The following is a 20,254-nucleotide window of genomic DNA, read 5'->3' on the forward strand; positions in this document are numbered from 1 at the left end:
CTGGGTTCTAGGGACTGAACTCAGGCCCCAGTGCTTGTTTGGTAAGTCCTTTGCTGGCCAGGCCATGTCCACTGCCATGGTGAAGGTGAAGGTAGGATTCCTACAGATGAGCTGAAGCGAGGTGAGTGCTGTACCATGTGATTAGAACTTTGGGTCCCCTTTAAAGAGATGGAAACAGGTTTATACTTGGTTAACTTAGGAAACTGATCGGGGCTCTGAGTAAGCTATGAAACTACAGGACAGATGGAAACAGGAAGATGGCTGCAAGATGAAAGGAAAGAGCTGTAGAGAAAAAAGGCTTGCGTCTGTATGGATGTGGTACCTGTCAATAATAAATTTGACGGCCTATAGCTTAGGCAGGAAGCAGGGGGTGGGACATCCTGTAGGCAGAAAGGATTTTGGGATTGTGTCAAGCAAGGGAGATTTGCCTGGGAAGATCATGACAAATACGGATGCATGGTGCTTGAGCACCAGCCACATGGTAGAGTGTACCTTACAATAAATGGGTTACTTTAAGTTATGATCTAGTCAGAGGAGAACCTAGCTACAAAGTAAAGATATTTGTAAATATATTTAGAGTCTGAGTCTTATTTCTGGGAGCATGGATCTGGGAGGATGAGCCAGACTAAACTTCTACAAAGAGCACTCCTGCCTTGAAGTAGGAGCAACAATGGGTACCCAAGAGAAGATAGAGAATCCTCAGTGTGTTGGAAGAAACCAGTGGGATTTGAAAATAAAGTTGGAACTTCATTCTCTGGCACACTAGCTAGTCATTGGCTATTTCTCTGCTTATGACAATACGAAGCTAACTAGCATGAGTCATGCTTGTCACTAGGAGAACAGACTGGACGCATGAGGAGTACTGGCTCTTTCTTTCCGCTCTTGGTGAGCAAGGTTTTCCCTTCCACATGCTGTGAAAAGCGGCTGTGTCTTCACACACATCAAAGGCTGCAAAGGTGACCCAAAACCACAAGGTGGACATGAGCACACGGTCCAGAACCAGAGTACCTATGGAGCTGACTTGGAAGCATGGTCCTATATCTGTAAGTTGTAGAAGTCATACCCTGAAGCCTATGAGCTAGAGCAAGGGTCTGAACCCTTTTAACTTGTTCCACTTGCCATAGAAGCCATGGGGGTTGGGGGCGGGAGGAGAGGCTGTGTTGGAACTAGAAGGCACTATGGAGTTGTGGGATGGATAACTTGTTGCTTCAGTTTGCTAGTGACTGAACTGGTTCCCATCACCGGAGCATGACTTTGGCAAGCCCAACATTTTGCTCTGTCTCTGTCATATAGAAAGAGAGTTATTTGAGCTGAAATCTACCTCTCTGCATCTTCTACCCTGTTTTTCTTCCGTTTGCAGAAGACACAGCAGAAGTTTACATTGATGTCATTTACCGTCCATCATGGGGCCCTAGGGTAACCCTGTCCCGTACAAGTGGATAAGCAAAGAAACAAAGATAGCAGCATTTGGTCCTGCCGTGGCCCTGCAATGACACTTGCAGAATCAATGCCTTGGAAAAGCAGCATTGTAGGACAGCAGACAACAGGTTTCCTCTTCGGGAGCTTCCTTACAGATTCATGGTGCCCTAACTAAGCATCTAGTACCAGAGAAGTGGCAGCATTTCTCAAAGTCTTTTCTTTGTCATTCCCTATGGGAGGTCAGACTAAAGTCCTCAGTTAATTTGTCTTTAAATTGGTTACTAGAACAAGTTTGTGATGGGAACCCGGAAGTGAATGTCTGACAGGTTCATCCAATGGTGGCTTGTCTGATCATGAGCAAACACCTTAGGGTTCCATGGAGATTTGGCTCATGGTACTCTTACCTGCTGCACCTCTCTCTGCCCATGAGCACATTTATTTACCTCATTCCACTTACTCATTGTCTTCCTCCTCCTACCAGAGAAGTCAGCTCTGGAAGGGTGTGCTTTCTGTTATTCCTGAATCCAGTGCCTAGAAAAGTGGCTGACACAGAAGAATCCCAGTAGATGTTTGTCAGACCAATTGACTATGCATACAGTCCTCGGAAAAGTACCCTAGGGGAGGTGAGTGCTCAACAGCACTGGGGTGACTGGCATTATGGTGCTTCCCAGACCGTAGCTGCCTTTCAGAAACCCACTACCCAGCCAATGCCCTGTGGGACTGCGTAAGGGTATCCTGGGTCATGGTTGAGCAGGTGCTTAGAACTCCGAGATTCTCCGTGGAATTCTGCATGAGAACCGGCAGAAGTTCGGTCCCTCCCATCATCTAGGATCCTGAAAAGCAGTCACATAGATCTCCATAGAGTCACATAGGCCAGGCTATAGGCCTCAGGCCCTAGAGATTTACATACTAATGAAGGCCAGAGGGCAGAGCAAATTAAACATTCCTCCCCCAGGTCCTCCCCCAATCCTCCCCCTTTCTCCCTCCCTATATAACTCGGGACTGGGGGTACGCCTAGATCCATCTATTATCCGCCATGACAATAAACCTTTTTGGAACCAAGGACTTCCTCGTGTTACTGGGGCCTGCCACTGCCAAGGCCTCCGGGCCGCTGGAACCATAGGATCTTCTTCCCTGATGTGGGGCTTGCGCCGCTGTGGCAGCCTTCTTCAATTTTCCCCACAATGCCCCTTTAAGGCTGCAGAGAACCACAGCCTCCAAAGCCTGCTTATACCATTTTCTTGAAGACTGCCTTTGGCAACTAAGGACAAACCTACGCATACAATTTAGTCTCAGAAGGAAGTGCTGAGACAGGGAAGGACTGGATTGTAGGACATGTAGACTCTGGACCATACACCGGTGACCTTGCTATTGGTGGTGAGAGAAAGTTCTTACCCACACTGTGTCAGGAGTTCTGTGAAGTACCCCCACACTCTGGGCCTTGCTCTGGGTGGTGTTTCACTACGTGTATTATACAGCACATGTCAAGCCAGTTAGTGTTGACGGCTGCTACCTACAATAATGTGCTGCTGTATGTACACTGCATTGACTTCATTATGAAAGTCAGATGAATAAACGAACTGTAAGATGATCAGCCAGTGTTTGCCCAACCTTAGAATAGATATAAAATATTGGCACAAAGGTGAAAACTTTTTATATATATATATATATATATATATATATATATATATATATATATATGAGAGAGAGAGAGAGAGAGAGAGAGAGAGAGAGAGAGAGAGAGAGAGTGAGTCTGTAGTGTCAGTTGAGATAAAGAATTCTAGGATATGTAAAATTTCACACACATGAGAAATCACTTCTTTCTGAAATGACTTGAGTTCTAATATAACCGTTAGTAGCTGTGCTTATCATGAAATGTCACAAGCTGAGCACAGGAGATCCTGTTACCCCACTGCTCAAGAAACAAATGGACGCCACCGATGTTTGACAACATGAATGGCAGTTCTGTCAAACCCTTGGCTGGAGAGGAGGTTCATTTGAACACACATATGCTCATGTACACACACATCAGAAGGCGTGACAAGCACTGAAGTGCAGCACAGTGTTAAAGAATCAATCTTTCCTTGGATTAGCAAGACTGACATGTTTTGGACAAGCTAGTAAAGCCTACAGTTGGACTGGTTCAGTCCTTATATTTTCAATGATGTTCCAGCTATGTAAATTCTTTATCCAAAGTTGCGGTAGTCACAAAGCAGGAAGAAACAGAGCTCCCATTAGCAGTTCCCACCGTCCATGAAGGGAACAGAACTGTGATGGGGTACTGACATTCATCTCACTTTGAATTAAACACGGCACTGGCGGGTGTCTCAGGAGACAATATTAAGTTCCGTGTTTGGGTAATACCAGGAATTCTACAGGCAGGGGCTGAATTATATTTGGTTGGCTAGAAGCCAATCCTACTTTGCACTTGTCCTAGAAGTAGGTGGTCAAAAACTCAGTTCTTGTCATCAGGCCCACTAGCCACAGTTGCTTAAGTGATCAGGGGTCTCAAGATCTTCTGTGGTACTCATTTTGAAGATAAAGTCAACACAGAGACATAGGTACACGAAGGAGACTTAACGGGTAGTGAAAGAGGTTCAGTTAGGCCTAAGCTTGGGGAGAAAGCAGGTTCAGGCAGGCTTCACAACACAGGGACAGAGCAGCATTGGGTTTCCCACACAGCAGCGTCAGAGACTGGAGACATACATGTCACACACATGAACCATTTTTCTCTTCCAGAAAAAAAAAAGAGACTTAAAACCAAGGCAAAGAGGAGGCATGTTCTCGGCTTTCTCTCTGCTCTCTTTAAAACACATGCTGTAAATTTTTCTAGGCTTCACAGTGTGTGTTTCAAAAGATACCTTCACGTTCGGTGGAGGGAAGAGCGGGCTTCTTGGTGCATCTGGTTTTCCTGTAATAGTATATAATGCCCCTCTCTAATAAATCTAACCACATTCTTTTTTTTTTAAGTGTCTGCATTCTGTTAATTTATAAAAAGCAGGGTGCTGTCAGATCAGATTTCATGAAAATGATCTATAAACCAGACTGTCAAAAGTGAAGGGCACGCAGGCAGAGTTACGGGCAGGGAATACGCGCAAACCACCGGAGAGGGTTCCTGTGAACACTGCGAAACAGCAGCCCGCAACAGGGCTCACGTTACCTTGATTTGCAAGTTACTGTGCGGTCACAGGAAATCCTGAAATGTTTTCCACATTTTCTTTTATACATTTTATGTCAAATTTCCTGCAATTGAAATCATAAGCCCTCCTACTGCTGGACCCTCTTCTGAAGGAAAGGGGATCTTTTGACACTCCCCCCACAAACACCTAATAACTCAATTCCTCCCAGTGTAACAAGAAACTGAAAGACGGCATTGAAAACGGAGGATGATAAGGCCGAGATGTCACGTGTCTCAATTCCTTCAAAACAAGAGTCAAACTGATGTCATTAAGACAGCTTGAAAAGTGCACTTAATCTAGTGACAGCTGACTTCTTTTTGGAATGAGAGACAGCAGGCAGACCGAATGACAGATTGTCCCAAAGAAGGGGCCATGCCATTTCCCTCAGTCTCTTACCCTACATGCACTTGTGGATTTATGGTCCAATTTTTAAAAATGGCATCTTCTATGTGGGTATCCGTGACAAGATTCAAGTTCCCCATGGCCATATATTATTGTTCCAGTTATGTTTATGAAAGGATAAGTCAGATTTAAGTTAAATGTTGAAGTTAAAATACTAGTTGGAGATTTATCTCTCCCGCTTGTGGCATTTGAGGGTGGCCAAGCGCTAGTTGAATAGAGACCCACAAAATGGAAAGTCACGCTGAGCAGGACGCAGGCTCGTTAATAGATACCCATTTCTAAGGCACTGCTGGTGCATGAGTCATTAGCACACATTACCTCTCCAGACATGTCAGGGGCCATGGGAATGGCAGGCCACAGAGACGAGTAGATCCCGAAGAACACCACCCAGAGCGCAATGCTGCCCCAGATGGCAATGTGGCTGAACTGCAAGGAAGGAGATCTGGGTCAAGACACTCCCAACCCATCAAGCACACAGCCAGTACTGAAACACTCACAGATCAAAACACAATCTCCCGGAAACGTGCTACAATTGTATGCATTTGTTCTGTAATTTCCATCACGGCTCTCTCTCTACTCTAACTTGTATCTTTTTAAGCCACAGCTATCTTTTTATTCACATTTCTCTGTGCTCCATATGCTTGTTCTTTAAGATGTTAGATACACAAGAGAACAAGGGGTGTCAAATATAAGTTCCTCTTTCCAATTCCCTCCCCCAACCCCCTTGAGCAACAAACTACAATTTTGTTTTCTTTATTGAGCCTCTCTTCCTAGAAGTGGAGAGGCTGTAAAACTAACATGTTGGAAGCAGAACTTGTTTTATACAGACTATGTATGCATTTGTGTCCAAGGACAGACCTCTCACGAATTTGATTGTTCTTCAGAATTATTTCCTAATAGGTTTCTATGGAACACCAGTCCCACGATATCCTTTAGCAAAGGCACCTAAGTCTGACTGCCTCTGTCATTTTGTGGCAGGAACGGTGAACAGTGCTGAGTTAAAGGCTGGAGGGGCCATAGTAATAAACTCATGGAATTTATTCACAGTAATAAACTCAGTGTATTCCACCCATAATTCCTAGTTACCCCTCCATGTCCAGTGCTTCACAATCAATAACTGTAGGCTTTGTGATAAAGAGACATGTGATTGGAGATATTCTTACCCATGTCCAATAGGAGGTTTCCAGTCCAGCTTTCAAGCACACAGTTATCACTACAAACTAAAAACAGAAAGGGAAAAATATTACTTTGTCTCATACATCTTGTTTTATAGGTATTATAGTCTATCGTGACAGAGAGACTTCCATCAAAGAAACAGGTCTGAATTAAACCAGCTGGGTGCTCACCGTGCGGGTGAATGGCTCTCATTAGGGGATGGTATTAGCTGCCATTTGCATGGGTCTCCCATCTCTGCTCATGCGCTCACAGCCTCAGAGTCTATTAGGGAGGTCACTCAGCGTGCTGCTATCTGAATTCTGGACAATTCACCAATAGCAATATCATGTACTTATGTGAATGTGAGGTTTCGAGCCCCTTTTAACTGAATGTTTGTAACTGAAATGTGTTTCGCTAAAAGCCCACTTCCTGGATCTTAAAGATAAATTACAGAAGTAAAACAACTTAGACGTTTAGGAACCTAAGTCTCAGCTCTGGAACTTTAGGTACATATCATTCTGCAAATGCAGGCTATGAGAGTCAGCCACTTCTCGAAGCACACACCATCTGCTGCGGGCGATAATATTGGTGTCCCAGCTAGTAAATGCCAACTTGACACAAGCTGAAGTCATCTGAGAGAGAGGAACCTCAACTGACAAATTAAATCAGCTTGTAGAGCATTTTCTTAATAAGGGATTGCTGTGGAAAGGCCCAGCCCATTGTGGGTGGGGCCACCCCTGGGCTGGTGGTCCTGAGTTCTATAAGAAAGACATGATAAGCAAGCCAGTTATCAGCATCCCTCCATGGCCTCTGCATCATCAGCAACTGCCTCCATGTCCCTGCCCTGCTTGAGTTCCTGCCCTGACTTCCTTCAATGATGAACAGTGCCAAGTAAGAGTAGGTGAAATAAACCCTTTCTTTCCCCAAGTTGCTTTTGCTTAAAGTGTTTCAACACAGCAATAGAAACCCTAAGACAATTTACCAATTCTGGAACAAGGAAATGAAAGCTACCTTGACTGCTCTGTGTCTCCCCTACAGACGCCTCAGTGGTAACCACTGAGTGAGTGGTAACCACTGAGTGAGTGGTAACCACTGAGTGAGTGGTAACCACTGAGTGAGTGGTAACCACTGAGTGAGTGGTAACCACTGAGTGGTAACCACTGAGTGGTAACCACTGAGTGGTAACCACTGAGAGAGAACTGAGAAGCACCTAGGAGACTAGTAAACCACATTGGGGTTGTTTGTGTGGGCATTTCCAGAAAGCACTGTCTAAAGGAAAACTTGCCCAAGTGTGGTCAGTGTCATTATATAAGGTGAGGGACCAGAAGGCAAAAGCAGAGGAAGCCTGTTAGAGTATGCATCCTCTCTCTGATGGCTGCCGCTGTGTCACTGTCTCCTTACCACCATTACTTCCTGGTCTAGTTTTCTGTGGTGGGCATCTCAGAGTCCTGGCATCTCCAGTAATCCTAGGGATTCCACTACGACAAGGGCCTCTTTCAGTGCAAAGCCTCAGTTTCCCTCCAGGGCCCCTTCAGTCCTGGGGTCTCCACTTCAACTGAGGCTGCATCTTCAGCAATGCCTTCTGTGGGCCTGTCTTCAGGGAGACACTAGTCCTTTCACCCAGTATCCAGCCTCAGCTGCTCTCTGACCCATTCATGCCTTCAAAACCAGAAACACGTGGGAGAGACCCTACATGCTCTATACAGAGTTCTATAGCAAGCTGATGTGCGGCACTGGCCCCCGCACTGTGTACTGACCCTGAAGAAATACTTCTCAGAAGATTTCACCCCAATGATCCTGGTCTCTTAGTAATCACTGCTGCAAAATCCCAGCCCCTGCTAACCAGCACCAGCCGTCCCAATGTCCTAGCTAGGCAATTGCTTCAGTGGTGCTGGTCTCTTGTTAATCACAGCTGATTCTTCAGCTCCAGCTGATTAGAAACTGCAGGTTTTAAATTCAAATTTTTATACTAATGACTCTGAGAGGCTTTGAGGGACCCTAAAACTTTCCTCTGAAACTTCACAAGCCAGGCCCCTTCGTCTGTATTTTTTTTTGTCATCCAGGCTCTCACAGAATAGCCCATTAATCTTTGAGCACTCAATGTCTTTTCTGGCCTGAATCTCTCCAATAATCCACATCACCCGCCCCCCAGCCCAAATCTCCACAATAACCCCCATCCCCCACCCGACTGCTGACTTAGAACATCATAAAGTTTGTTACAAGAAGGTCCTACTTCTGGTACCAATTTCTACTCTATTTTGCTTTCTCTTGCTGTGATAAACACCATGATAAAAAAGCAACCCGAGGAGGAAGGGGCTAATTTCATCTTACGGGCTATAGTCTATCATGGAGTGAAGTCAGGGAAGAAACTCAGGGCAAGAAGCTGTAGGCAGGGACTGAAGAAGAGAGAAGAGGACTGCTCTTAGGTTCACATTTCAGCTTCCTGTCTAATGCAGCCCAGGCCCATGTGTCCAGAGACAGCAGCCATCACATCAGCTAGAATGTGTGATCACATGCAAGATTAATCATCACACCTTCCCACCATGTCAGTTCATGGACACCTTGGACACCGTGAGCAAATAAGCTCTTTTTTCTCTTAGGTTGTTTTGTGCAGTTATTTCCTGCAGTGATGAAAACATCTTCCTCACAGTGTTGCTTTTGATTAAAACAATGAATAGAAAACAGTTAAGACTAGTGCTTATATTATTATGATCTATTTATAACTACATGAAAAAAACTGAAATATTGCAAGTCAAGGAAACTATGGGCATTGGGATTAATTCAGCACTAGAAATGTACTTCTTGCCCAGTACTGGTGACTCCCAGTGCCACAGTGTCAACTCCTACTTTCAGGCTTTGGGACAGCTTTAGACATTTTTTTTTCAGCAGGGTTGGAAAGTTACGTTATAGAGGTACAGTTGGGTTTCCTCATCAGGATATCTGGTGGTAAATTATGATTAATATCCGTAGACATTGAATTCATATTAGTAAATATTATTTAGGTTAAGCCACCTAAGATTTCTAATTAATGACAAATGAAAGAAAAGAATTTCTCTTGAGACCTGAGACTTTAATGTGTCCCCCTAGACACAGCCATAACATAAGCTGTAGCGATCATCTTGACTGTTAATTGAGATAGGAAAACGCATGGATTTCCACCTACTGGGTTAGGTATTCACACAGTTCTGTTTTGGCATTCATGCCTCAAGAGAATGATCCTCTCAAAACATGGCTGCGCTTTTCCTTCACTCCTTCAGTGAGAAAACACCAGTGGAAAGAAGTCCCAAGATTTTCCCCAAACCTGGACCCTCTGGCTAACTGAGTGTAACTTCCATTGCTGTGATAAAACAACCCTCTCCTCCTCCCTTCCCCCCAAAAGCAACCTGGAGGTATCTTGACTTGACCCAGCTTGCAATTCCAGGTTACAGTCATTATTCCGGGGAAATCAAGGCAGGGCCTTTTAAGCATCGTATCCACAGTCAAGTGCAGAGATAGAATGAATGCACACCTCCACGTGTGCTTGCTAGAACTCTCCCTTTTGATACAACAGAAAGCCCAATCCATGAAATGGTCCTAACCGAATCCATGGTGGGTTTTCCTATCTCAATTAACAATCAAGATGATCGCTACAGACACATGTGTTTATCGGACAGCTGGTTCTAGATAGTTCCTTACTAAACTCTCTTCTAGATGGTGTAGAGTTGAGAGTTCAAACAAATTAGCACAGCAAATGAACTTAATTTCCTACCATTCAGACATTCCAACATTTGAGTTTGCATTCTCCTCCACAAGCTATATTCTCTGGCTCAAATTGACATTTGAGCACCACTATCGGTCAGTCATATCAATGGCCGATTGGCCACACTTTCTCCATGCTGAGGCTGAAGAGGGAGCGAGTGGGCACATTTGGGATAGACAGAGTGCTGGTCAGAGCGTGTAGGATTCAGGTTGGAATGACCACGGATTGGATGGCAACTGTATCACCATGGGCATTAGCATTCTGTAATCTTCTTGACTTTTAGGGGAAAAATCGCCTGAGTGGTTTCTGGCATCTTAGTGGCAGTGAGAAGAGCTTGGTGGGTCCTGGCAGTTGTGGAGAAAACGTTTCATAAGCCTGCTGATCATTCACACTAAAAAATAAAAATAAAATTTTATCATATGTGTTTGAATACTTGTTTGCATGTATGTATGTATGTATGTACACAACTTGTGTGCCTGGTATCTCCCAAGGTCCAGAAGAAAGTGTGAAAATCTTCTGGAGTTACAGATGGTTATTCACAAATGTGGGTGCTGGGAACTGAGCCCAGGTCTGAGGAGCAGCCAGTGTTTTTAACCACTGAGCCATTTCTCCAGCCTTGCTGTAAAGTTAGTTAGCTTGAGCCTTTAGAGAAATCACTGGGTGTACACCCAAAAATACTTTGATGAAATTTGGGAACATTCAGGAAGGCCAAAAATAATTAGTTATGGCAGTAAGATAAATTTGAGGAGGAAGTTAAAAATTAAAAAAAAGGGGGGGGGGGAACAGGTAGAAAGAAGAAATACTGAAAATCAAAGTAACAGAAATCTTATAAAGTCAGTGAATCCAAATCATAGTTAGAAAGAGCAGGTGCGATGGTACACGCATGACTGGTAATCAATCATTCTTGGCCTGGAGGCTGTGTCAGAAGGGCTCGGAGTTAAAAGGCCAGCCTGGGCTACACAGTGAGGTCCAAACTCAAAACAAAAACGAAAATAAAAAACCCAGTAAATCTCCAACCCCAATAAGCCCGTGCAAAGAACACACAACTCAGTTATAATATTTATAAACTGCACGTCTAGATTGGGCAGACGTACCACTTCACTATTCCCAGCTATGAGATAGATCCCTTGCTACTTGTGACTCCTCCAGACCACATGGCTCTGCTCCATCTTCCTCCCACCTCCTCGTCCTCTCTCTCCTCAGTCTCCTAGTCTCCCCCTCCTCCTTCCTCTCTCTTCCTTTCTAAAACTTGCAGCCCCACCTTTCCCTTCCACTGCCCAATCACAGGCTCTAGCCTTTATTTGACCAGTTAAAATGAGGAGAAGGTTCACATAAAATCACCTGAGTATGAACCCAACAAAACTTAAAGTCAAAAACTCTTAATAACTCCGAATGCCTTATTTTAGTTTTAAAGGAAACCCGCAAATGACATTTAACCCTCCTCTCCCTGCACACATTTAAATCTGAAAGACGAAAGGTGTGGCTTTAGACAAAAACACGCAAAGCCCCCCCCCCCCCCAACTCACAGTGTAAACAAAGTTTCCCAGAAGCAGGTAATCTGAGGTTTTCCCATTTCCAAATACCGTGCCTGCAAGGAAAAAAAGAGGCTTGTTAGAGAAGAAAGCAAAGGCTCAAAAAGGAGGAAGCAACTTAGCCATTTTGAACACAAGAAGAACCTAGAGGTACGCTGTGGGGCCAGAGATGAAGTGGATGTTTCAGACAATGCTGCTCTTCCTCACAAAGCTGCTACAAATGGGCCACAAATGAAACACCAGATTCCAAGAGCCCATGCAAAGCAAGCGGGAAGGCTGAGTCACTAACCAACTCCTCGAATCCACAGGGTGAAAATAAATACATCATAAATACATAAAAACGTTGGACTCTTAATCACTTAGAAAGCTTAAAGGTCTGAGTAGTGACAGGATGTGACGTTTGGAGTCCTGGTGCAGAAGGTTGCCAGCAGAATAGTGAGAGTCGCCGGGACCTTGTCAATGAAGCTGTTATTGTGGAAACAAGAGTGACCCATGAGAAACCATGCTCAGACACAAAGGAGCACCAACCTCATGCCTTGGCACATGATTTTTTTGAGGGCCTGGCTGGATTTCTGGGCATATCTAAAGTCTTTTGTTTTTTTTCTAGGGATGATTAGCAAAGACAACTGTAGATGAAGGAATAGCAACTAATGAAGAGATGTTATGATGTTTCGAAAATATTGATACTCAATTCCCACGGAGCTCAGCTCCCTTCTGAAGGGCAGCAGGAAGCTCCTCGCTCTGGCTGGTTTGCAAGCCCACACAAGTCACATGCCCTGTCTGGGGTGAGCGCTTAGAGGACTGATACACCACTGGCTTTCATTTCTGATCTGTGGAGTCACTCAGAAATTATTGAGGATTCCCAGAAGCTTTCACATACATGCTTTATAGCTAGCAGTATTTACCAAATTAGAAATTAAAACAAAACATTAAAAGAAATCTGTATCTTTATCTAAAAAAATAACAGTAATAAACCGAGCGCAAAGTCATATAAACACATTTTATGAAAAATAACTATTTTCCTAAACAAAAATGAGCGAGAAAGTTGGCATTGTTTTACATCAGTCTCTTTAATGTCCAGCATTTAACGGAATACAGCTGGGTTCTCAAATGTTGCTTTGGTTAAAATAGTTCAGAGAAATACGGCTTTGTAGGGGTACACAGGGTTACAATGGGTGTGTCTGTGTTTATCTTGGTAATCTTTTCCAATCATTCTTTTATACTACACCAAAACTCACCACATATTGTTTTTATTCCAGAGATAGAGTTTTTTAAAAAAATAAGGTATTTATTTTTATTTTATGTGCATTGACATTTTGCCTGTATGTATGTCTATGTGAGGGTGTTGGATCCTGGAGCTACAGACAGTTATGGGCTGCCATGTAGGTGCTGGGAATTGAACCTGGGACCTCTGGAAGAGCAGCCAGTGCTCTTAACCTCTGAGCCATCTCTTTTGTTGTTGTTTGGAAGCCAATGGTTCTACTCATGGAGGGAACAACCTTTCCCACAGAGCAAGCTACTGCTTTTATGCCTGTGCGGCTTGCCCACATTTCCTGGGTACACCAGTGTTCAAGAGATTACCAGAGGCTGGCCTACAGTTTCTTCAAGGGTAACTGTGAGTCTGGATGGACGCAAAGAGCAGTCCATCGCTTTTATCAAAGCACTATGTACCTTATCCCCCACTGACCATATATCATAACCGAAAAAGACAAGAACTGACTTAATATTACAAAAATATATAAATACTCAAATTTTGACTCCACAGATTCCCAAAAGCTCTTACGTTTTATAAGACAACTATAGGCAACTCTTGGAATTATTCCACTAAAAACGGTGATTGTGTTTTCTATTGTGTACTTTTTTATAGACTCCTGCTCTTCCATACTTTCAAAGCAAAGCAAGTCTGTTAGTCTCTTAGCACTCACTTAAAAGTGGCACAAAGGTAGAACAATACAGAGCCCTCAACTTCAAACTGCTACCAAGTCTGTGCTACCTATAACTCGGTCTTTGAGGGAAAAGCAGAGTCCTCTAGACTTGTCTGGAGTTGGTTTTCACAGGCAGCAGCTGCTGGGGATGGCTGGGCTGAAGCGTGCTGATGTGGACTGTTTCCCAGTAAACCCAGCGAGAGATCTGGCATGACCAAGTATACCATATGCTGTTTGGTTTGGCTTATTTATTTATCTATCTATCTATCTATCTATCTATCTATCTATCTATCTATCTATCTATCTATTTTAAGGTTTATTTATTTTATGTGAGTACACTGTAGGTGTCTTCAGACACCCCATAAGAGGGCATCAGATCTCACTACAGATGGTTGTGAGCCACCATGTGGATCCTGGGAATTGAACTCAGGACCTCTGGAAGAGCAGTCCATGCTCTTAACTGCTAAGCCATCTCTCCAGCCCAAATTTTGGTTTGTTTTTCCCTTCTCTAGTTTAGAATGTTGAAATAGTAGTTTCATGGATTGGTGATATCTTGTTTTCCATTCTTATGTTAATATTACATCTTGAAAATTAACTGTACCTGGTCAATTGGTTTAAGGTCAGAATATCCTGAATTGTATCCTGGACTTTGGGATCTGGTTGCCCCCAAACTGAGAAACAACATACTGTCCACCAACCGATTAATGGACAAAGTATGGGATATTCAGACAGCGGAATATTATTTAACCAGGAAATGTGATGGAGTGCTGACTGATGCTGCAAAGTACAAAGGCCAAGGTTATGTATGTAATTCCAGTTATAGGACATGCTTACAATAGGCAAATTCACAGAAATAGAAAAATTAGTGGTTTCCAAGGGTTACAAGAAGGTTAGGAAGAATCAGAGAGTGACTGCTAATGGGCACAGGATTTCTTCCTGGGGTGATAAAACATTATGATATTAAGTGGTAGTGACATTTTCATAGTTGAATGAAGATACCAAAAACCATTGAACTGTGCATGTTGAAATGTTGCAATAACTTATTTGTACCTTAGAAGAAAACAAACCTATTCTCATAGCCTTGAAATTAAGCAGCATGTACTGCTATAATTTCCTGAATAATTGACAAAGAAGATTAAAATCTTGGCTAGGGCAGGAGTTCACCATCTCCTCGGTAACACTTAGGCGTTCCTACTGTAAGCCGAAATAATCCATCTGCAGTTGTCTGGGTACCTGTGAGAAGTGAGGCCCTGTTCTGAGAACAGCTAACACTACCAACTGGACTCACTCCTTAGCCTGCTAAATCTTAGAGGAGGAAGATGATGCAGAGAGAAATAAACAACCAGGCTAGGCAAGTCATGTGCGGATGTGGGGACAGCAAGGGGAATCGGGGTGCTGCAGTAGTGGGACAAAGGTGATCTCAGATGGCTTCTCTGTGCAAAGCCTCTCTGGGAAAGAACACATAGGAGCCTAGAGGTGGGCAATCTGATGTTAAAATGTTGTAGTAACTTGTTTGTTGGAAGTGTAGTAAGCTTTGAGGTACTTGGCTTGGCTCATGGTTTATCAAGGTCACTCTGGAAACCTATGTTAAAGGACCCGCAGGGGAACAAGAACAGGCAGCATGGAGGTGTTATGCTAGCAACCATGAATTCATAGATAGTGGGAATGCCTGTACTTAGGATGGAGCAGCAGCTACTTGAGTGGAGAAGGAGCTGATGTTTTTCCATCTTGCAACCTTGAAGCACAGAGCATTGAAGGGCCAGCATCTTCCTTAGTACCCCAGGGAAAAGGTCAGCCTGGGGACTCAGAAGCATCAGACTAGGCAGGACAGACATCCTTCCTTTCTAGTGTGGCTACTTCATCATTTTTATGTACATAGGAAGTATACCGTGATCCTCTCTTTCAGAACCAATGGAATAAAATCACTCCCTTGAAGCCAGTGGAGAAAAAGACACTCCAAGACAAAGGGGGAAAATTCATTTAAAAAATATCAGATCAAGTTCACCTGAAAATGCTTAGCATGACTGATCAGGCTCAATTGTAGAAGCCTCGTAGGTACAATAAGCAGGTGACATAAGACAATAGCACTTACTGCCTTCGCATATACATTTGCAAAGGAGAAAATGTCATAGAGTCTGCAAGTTTGAGAAGCATGAGAAATAAAGTAGAAAGGCTTTGCACAGATTAAATCACTTGACTACTGAAGGAATAATAAAAATCCCTCCTGCGTGCACACTTTTGGATGCATACATTTTAGATTAAGAAAAACGCCACAGAAGGAAACTCTTGGCCACAACTTTGAAGGTGTACCAACGACGAGTTCCTTTCCTAAAACAGTGAGGCAGCAGCTCCCTGCATTAGTAGCCTTTCTACTTACCATACTGAAGGGCTTTCAGTGGGAACCAAAACAGAATAACCGAGTGGAAGAGGCCATTCAAACAATGAACCCAGAAAACCTGAGGGAAAACAAGAATCCATGAGAACCGTTTGCGATAAACTCGTGCTGTGACCTCTGACCTTTCTTTTTATCTACAAGCTAGATGCACAAAATGTGTTTCTGCGGGGGCCACCACTGTGACTTAATAGAACTGACAGACACTCTCTGCCTTAGACGTTCATGGGTCATTTATTTATTTTTATGTTTCTCAAGATGTTTTTTCAGCTTCACTTGAAAAATTTTTTTCTACTTAAAAATAAAATCCACTATCAGAAGTTTGATAAAGAAGCCTGCCAAAGAGGGTGTGTGTGTGTGTTTATGTGTACGCACACACACAAAAATCTAATAACAAATGCAGATCCTGGAGTCTTTTACACTGGAATTCTTTTCATAATTCTAGAAGAATAGGCCTTTAAGAGACATGACTGGGAAATTCTCCCCCACTTTATTTCCTACCCTACTACGCAGCAAACATCTCAATGGTACAAATTAGTATGCTTTTCTCTCTCTCTTGTAATAGACATGCATGTGCATACACTGTAAAAAAAAAACCACAAGGTCTACCATTTAGGTTATATATTCATTAAAATAAAGTACTGTGACTATGTCTGAATTTATCAAAGGCTTTTACAATGCTTAACATCTGTCCATACCAAGCCTCAGACAATCACCACAGTCACTTAACAGCCATTACTTTTTATGTCTTTGGTATTACAAATAGAAGAGCAGGCATCATCGGGACTTTCCGTAACGGGAATGTGAAAGATTAAGTTATAGAAAACTGTTTAGAATCTTGATGAGCCGCAGAACAGCTGTAGCTTCATCATTTAAAATGGCTTCTCGCAAACAGAGCTTCATGTTAAATACAATTGGCGTGTATTAATAGTTTTAAGCTGTTCAAACAACAGAAATTAAGTTGCCTGCCTCCCGAAATTTTCCACTGTGATCTCAGTCTCCTTTGTCAGCTCTCCCAGCCATGCTGAATTGTATGATCCAATTTACGCTCCAATACTTTACACGGCTCCACTTGTGCTGCTCATTAACCTTTGTCGCTTCTCCCAACTGTGTCATTACCACAAGTTTTTATTTGACAGAAAGCACAGGTGGGTGCAAGAAAAATTAGTTCTACTTTTCCATTTCCCTGACTGATACTTATTGTCACATGCTAATCCTTTAACCCCTGTCATGACCTCAGAACCTCCGACCCCTTTTACCATAACAAATGTAAGCCTCATCATTCAAGACCACAGTGCTCCACACTGGGGACCCTCGGCAACCGCTGTATAGACAACTATGCATTTTGTAACCATTTGTTCCTGAATTTTAAAACATTTAGATGGGGATTCAATCAAACAGTTTGACTGAAATCATTCACCCCCCCCTCAAATCCCTGAGCCTTAGAAAAATAGATGGCTAGCTGAATACATAAGCTAAATACATATTAAAAGAGATATGAGAATTGCACAAGCCAATTGAGTTGCTCTGAAGACTTTCTAAATGCCTGGGCTCTAAGATAATGAAGTACTTCTTCAACAATAAAAGACAGAAGGAAAAAGTTGCTCTTCCATCAACACTGCACACTGTCATATGTGCACCAAACTGTGCCCATGTTGCCCTGTGTGCAGGGTATGAGAGGATGACTGGGTTGTCCTGGGAGGATCAGTGTATGCTTTCATTCAAGGTGGACGTGGCCCATCTGCGGCTGGCGAGCTAATGTGAGAGTACCACAGAGTTCCCGATACGGGAGGGAGACAAGGACCTAGAGCTGAGCGTGACAAAACCCACTCGGCTGATCAGAGTCATTGCCGATGTACCCATTTGCACTTGGCTCCCAGAACACTTCTGCAGGAAAGCAAGAGCTCATGACCCATGCATCTGCCCTGACTATAGCTTTTCATTGTTTGAAAATGTCCCCCACAGACAGCAAAAACCATGGCAGCAATGTGGGAAGAACTTGATACAAGTTGTTCACAATAAATAATAAATAAATAAACAAACAAATAACCAACCTAAAAAAACTATTAAAATATTAGACATCGTGTACTATGAGACAGTTTAAGACTATAACGCTAGAAACACACGTCAGAACCAGTAGTATAAATTAAGCAAGCTTCCAGATATTTGATACTTTAATTAGCTAGTTTCAGTTATTTAACCTGAAGCCATGAAGTTATATGCATGCATGCTAGTGGCTATCCTTGTACAAGTGAGCTCATGAAGACCGCATCTCAGGAGAAAACCATCTTCTTGGTTATGAACTCAACAGTATCATTTATGGTACATGGTATAAAGGCACCTAAGCACTTGCTTCACTTTGTTCTTGGTATACTAAGGATACTCAGCACTAGAGAGCTTTATGAATTAATAAGTATTAAAAGTTCTCATGTTAAGCAACTATAAATTCAAAACACTGAATTGCAATTATAACCCGATTGCCACTAATTTACTACTAAACATACACTAAATCAAGTGGAAATGATTCAGTAAAATGATATCATATTTGTTCATTTTCATATACACGATATTAGAGTTTCAGGATAGCATCTACCTTGGTTGCTGACGTTTTAAATCCCCCCTCCCAGTTATACCACACAGAAACCTGAATAGGTTACATAATGCTAGTGTAAAAACATGCTAAAAGATATCCTTGCAGAAGGGTAAGCTATGCAGAAGTGGAGTCTTTTGTTGCTGGAATGGCTAAAATATCACAGAGCAGAGAAGTCGCTAGCCTATGATGTGTTAGATAGGCAGTGTATGAACCCAGGCAACAGAATCAGCTCAAAAGTCCACCAGCAGATGAATGGACATTAAAAATGTGGTTCATTTATATGGTAGTATTTCATTCAGCCGTAAAAGAAAATAAGCCCATGAACCTAGAAGGGAAATGGATGGCAATGGAAAATATTATAGTAACTGAGGCGGGCGGTCCAGACACAGAAGGACAAACACTGCGTGTTCTCTCCTGTGTGTGGCTCTTAGCTCCTCATTTTTATCCATTTATGTTCAGGTGAAAATGAGTGTAGATTGAGGGGAAGAGATAGAAAGAGGTTGGGGAGGGAGGGAGGGAGGGAGGGAGGGAGGGAGGGAGCGGCTCGACAGAGGGAGGAGGAGGGTGATGGAACACATGAGATCTGAAAGTACAAGGGGGACAACTGGGGGTGGAAAGACACAAATGGGGATGAGAGGAAGGGAGGAGAGGAAAAGCCGCAAAGAGGGTAAACCAAAATAACCGCACAGGAGAACTCCAAAATGAAACCTGTTGCTTCTTATGCTAATGGGAGTTTTCATGCTAATAAAGAAAAGAAAATAATGTTCTAGATTAAAAAACAAACAAACAAACAAACAACAAAAAATAAAAACAACAACCCAGGCAGATGATGGTTTTAGGTGACATGCTGGATACTTCATCTTGTGTTTTTGATTTTAAGCCTCAGAGCTACTGAGTAAATGAGAGGTTACTTCCTAGAGACGACAGTTCTAATGCCCGACTCGAGCCCTCTCATTCTCAGGAGAACATCATTCCTCCCTGCATTAGGAAAGAATGAGAGAATACTCCCACAGTACAGCCAGCCAGGTTAGTCCCAGGTGACTAGCCTGTGAGAAGTGAGTTTTTCCTACACTGTCTGAAAGGACTGTGGTGTAGCCTGGAAGGCCATGCCTACTCATTGCTGTCTAAGAACCCAATGAAATATGGTTTTATTTTAACATTCAAAAGAAAAAAAACACTAAAGAAAACAAAAAACCACTAAAGAAAGCAAAACAACAAACAGACAACAAAACAACAGACAACAACAACAAATCTCTCAAACTAATCCAACCAACAAAACTCCTTTGCCTTCCATATTGGAAGCTTCCCGTGACTTGCTACATGTTGGACCCTGGAGTGCTTGGCTGAGGTGCTCCAAGCTTGCAGCGACCGAGAAAACCCCTCTGAAGAGATGAGAGGACACAAGCTCCTACCTTGGTATTGAAGTCCAGAGCATTCTGGGATGTTTTGTACAACTCCGGATACTTTAACATGTTTTCCTTTCTGCACGATCTCTCAAATATTCCGAGTGTCAAGGGAGGCATCGCTGTAAACATCTAGAGTGACATATTTCTCATTACGTCAGACTGCCAGATGCACCGGTACTACATTTACTTTTAGTATTAAACAAAATAGGAATTATCAAATGTGCACAACTTACCACATTATAAAGCCCTATACACCATCTTTCAAAGAGGATCTGTCCAGAAAAGCCATTGACAAAGGCAAACCAGATCTAGGAAGGAAACAAGACCCTGGAATTAGGACACAGAACTTCAACACATCACCTAGAAACTGCTGCATACTGAAGCCTGCAAAGTAGCCCTGAGGAGTCATCTGTGGGTCTCTGGACGACGGTATTCCTTGTCTTTATTTTTGATTTAAAGGGCCATCTTCATTAAATAGCCACCATTTGACCCAGAGTTTGCTCTATTTGCTA

General features: G+C 42.9%; 1 protein-coding gene across 4 annotated transcripts in view; it reads right to left on the minus strand.

Annotated features, from left to right (window-relative positions):
* Positions 1–20,254, minus strand: part of Atp8a1 (ATPase phospholipid transporting 8A1) — a 230,835-nt gene that overhangs the window by 24,669 nt on the left and 185,912 nt on the right. For 3 of the 4 annotated variants that reach the window (XM_028765216.1, XM_028765213.1, XM_028765215.1), the window contains 6 exons: positions 19,976–20,050; positions 19,749–19,871; positions 15,729–15,807; positions 11,421–11,482; positions 6,164–6,220; positions 5,319–5,426 (listed from right to left, as the gene is read on the minus strand). In XM_028765216.1, the coding sequence (XP_028621049.1) occupies positions 5,319–5,426; positions 6,164–6,220; positions 11,421–11,482; positions 15,729–15,807; positions 19,749–19,871; positions 19,976–20,050 (504 nt within the window). Of the gene's footprint in view, positions 1–5,318; positions 5,427–6,163; positions 6,221–10,217; positions 10,286–11,420; positions 11,483–15,728; positions 15,808–19,748; positions 19,872–19,975; positions 20,051–20,254 lie in introns of those variants that run through there. The other variant, XM_028765214.1, reaches the window with a different exon arrangement.

Source organism: Grammomys surdaster, unplaced genomic scaffold (assembly GCF_004785775.1).
Source record: "Grammomys surdaster isolate TR1022 unplaced genomic scaffold, NIH_TR_1.0 150, whole genome shotgun sequence".
Taxonomy (NCBI): domain Eukaryota; kingdom Metazoa; phylum Chordata; class Mammalia; order Rodentia; family Muridae; genus Grammomys; species Grammomys surdaster.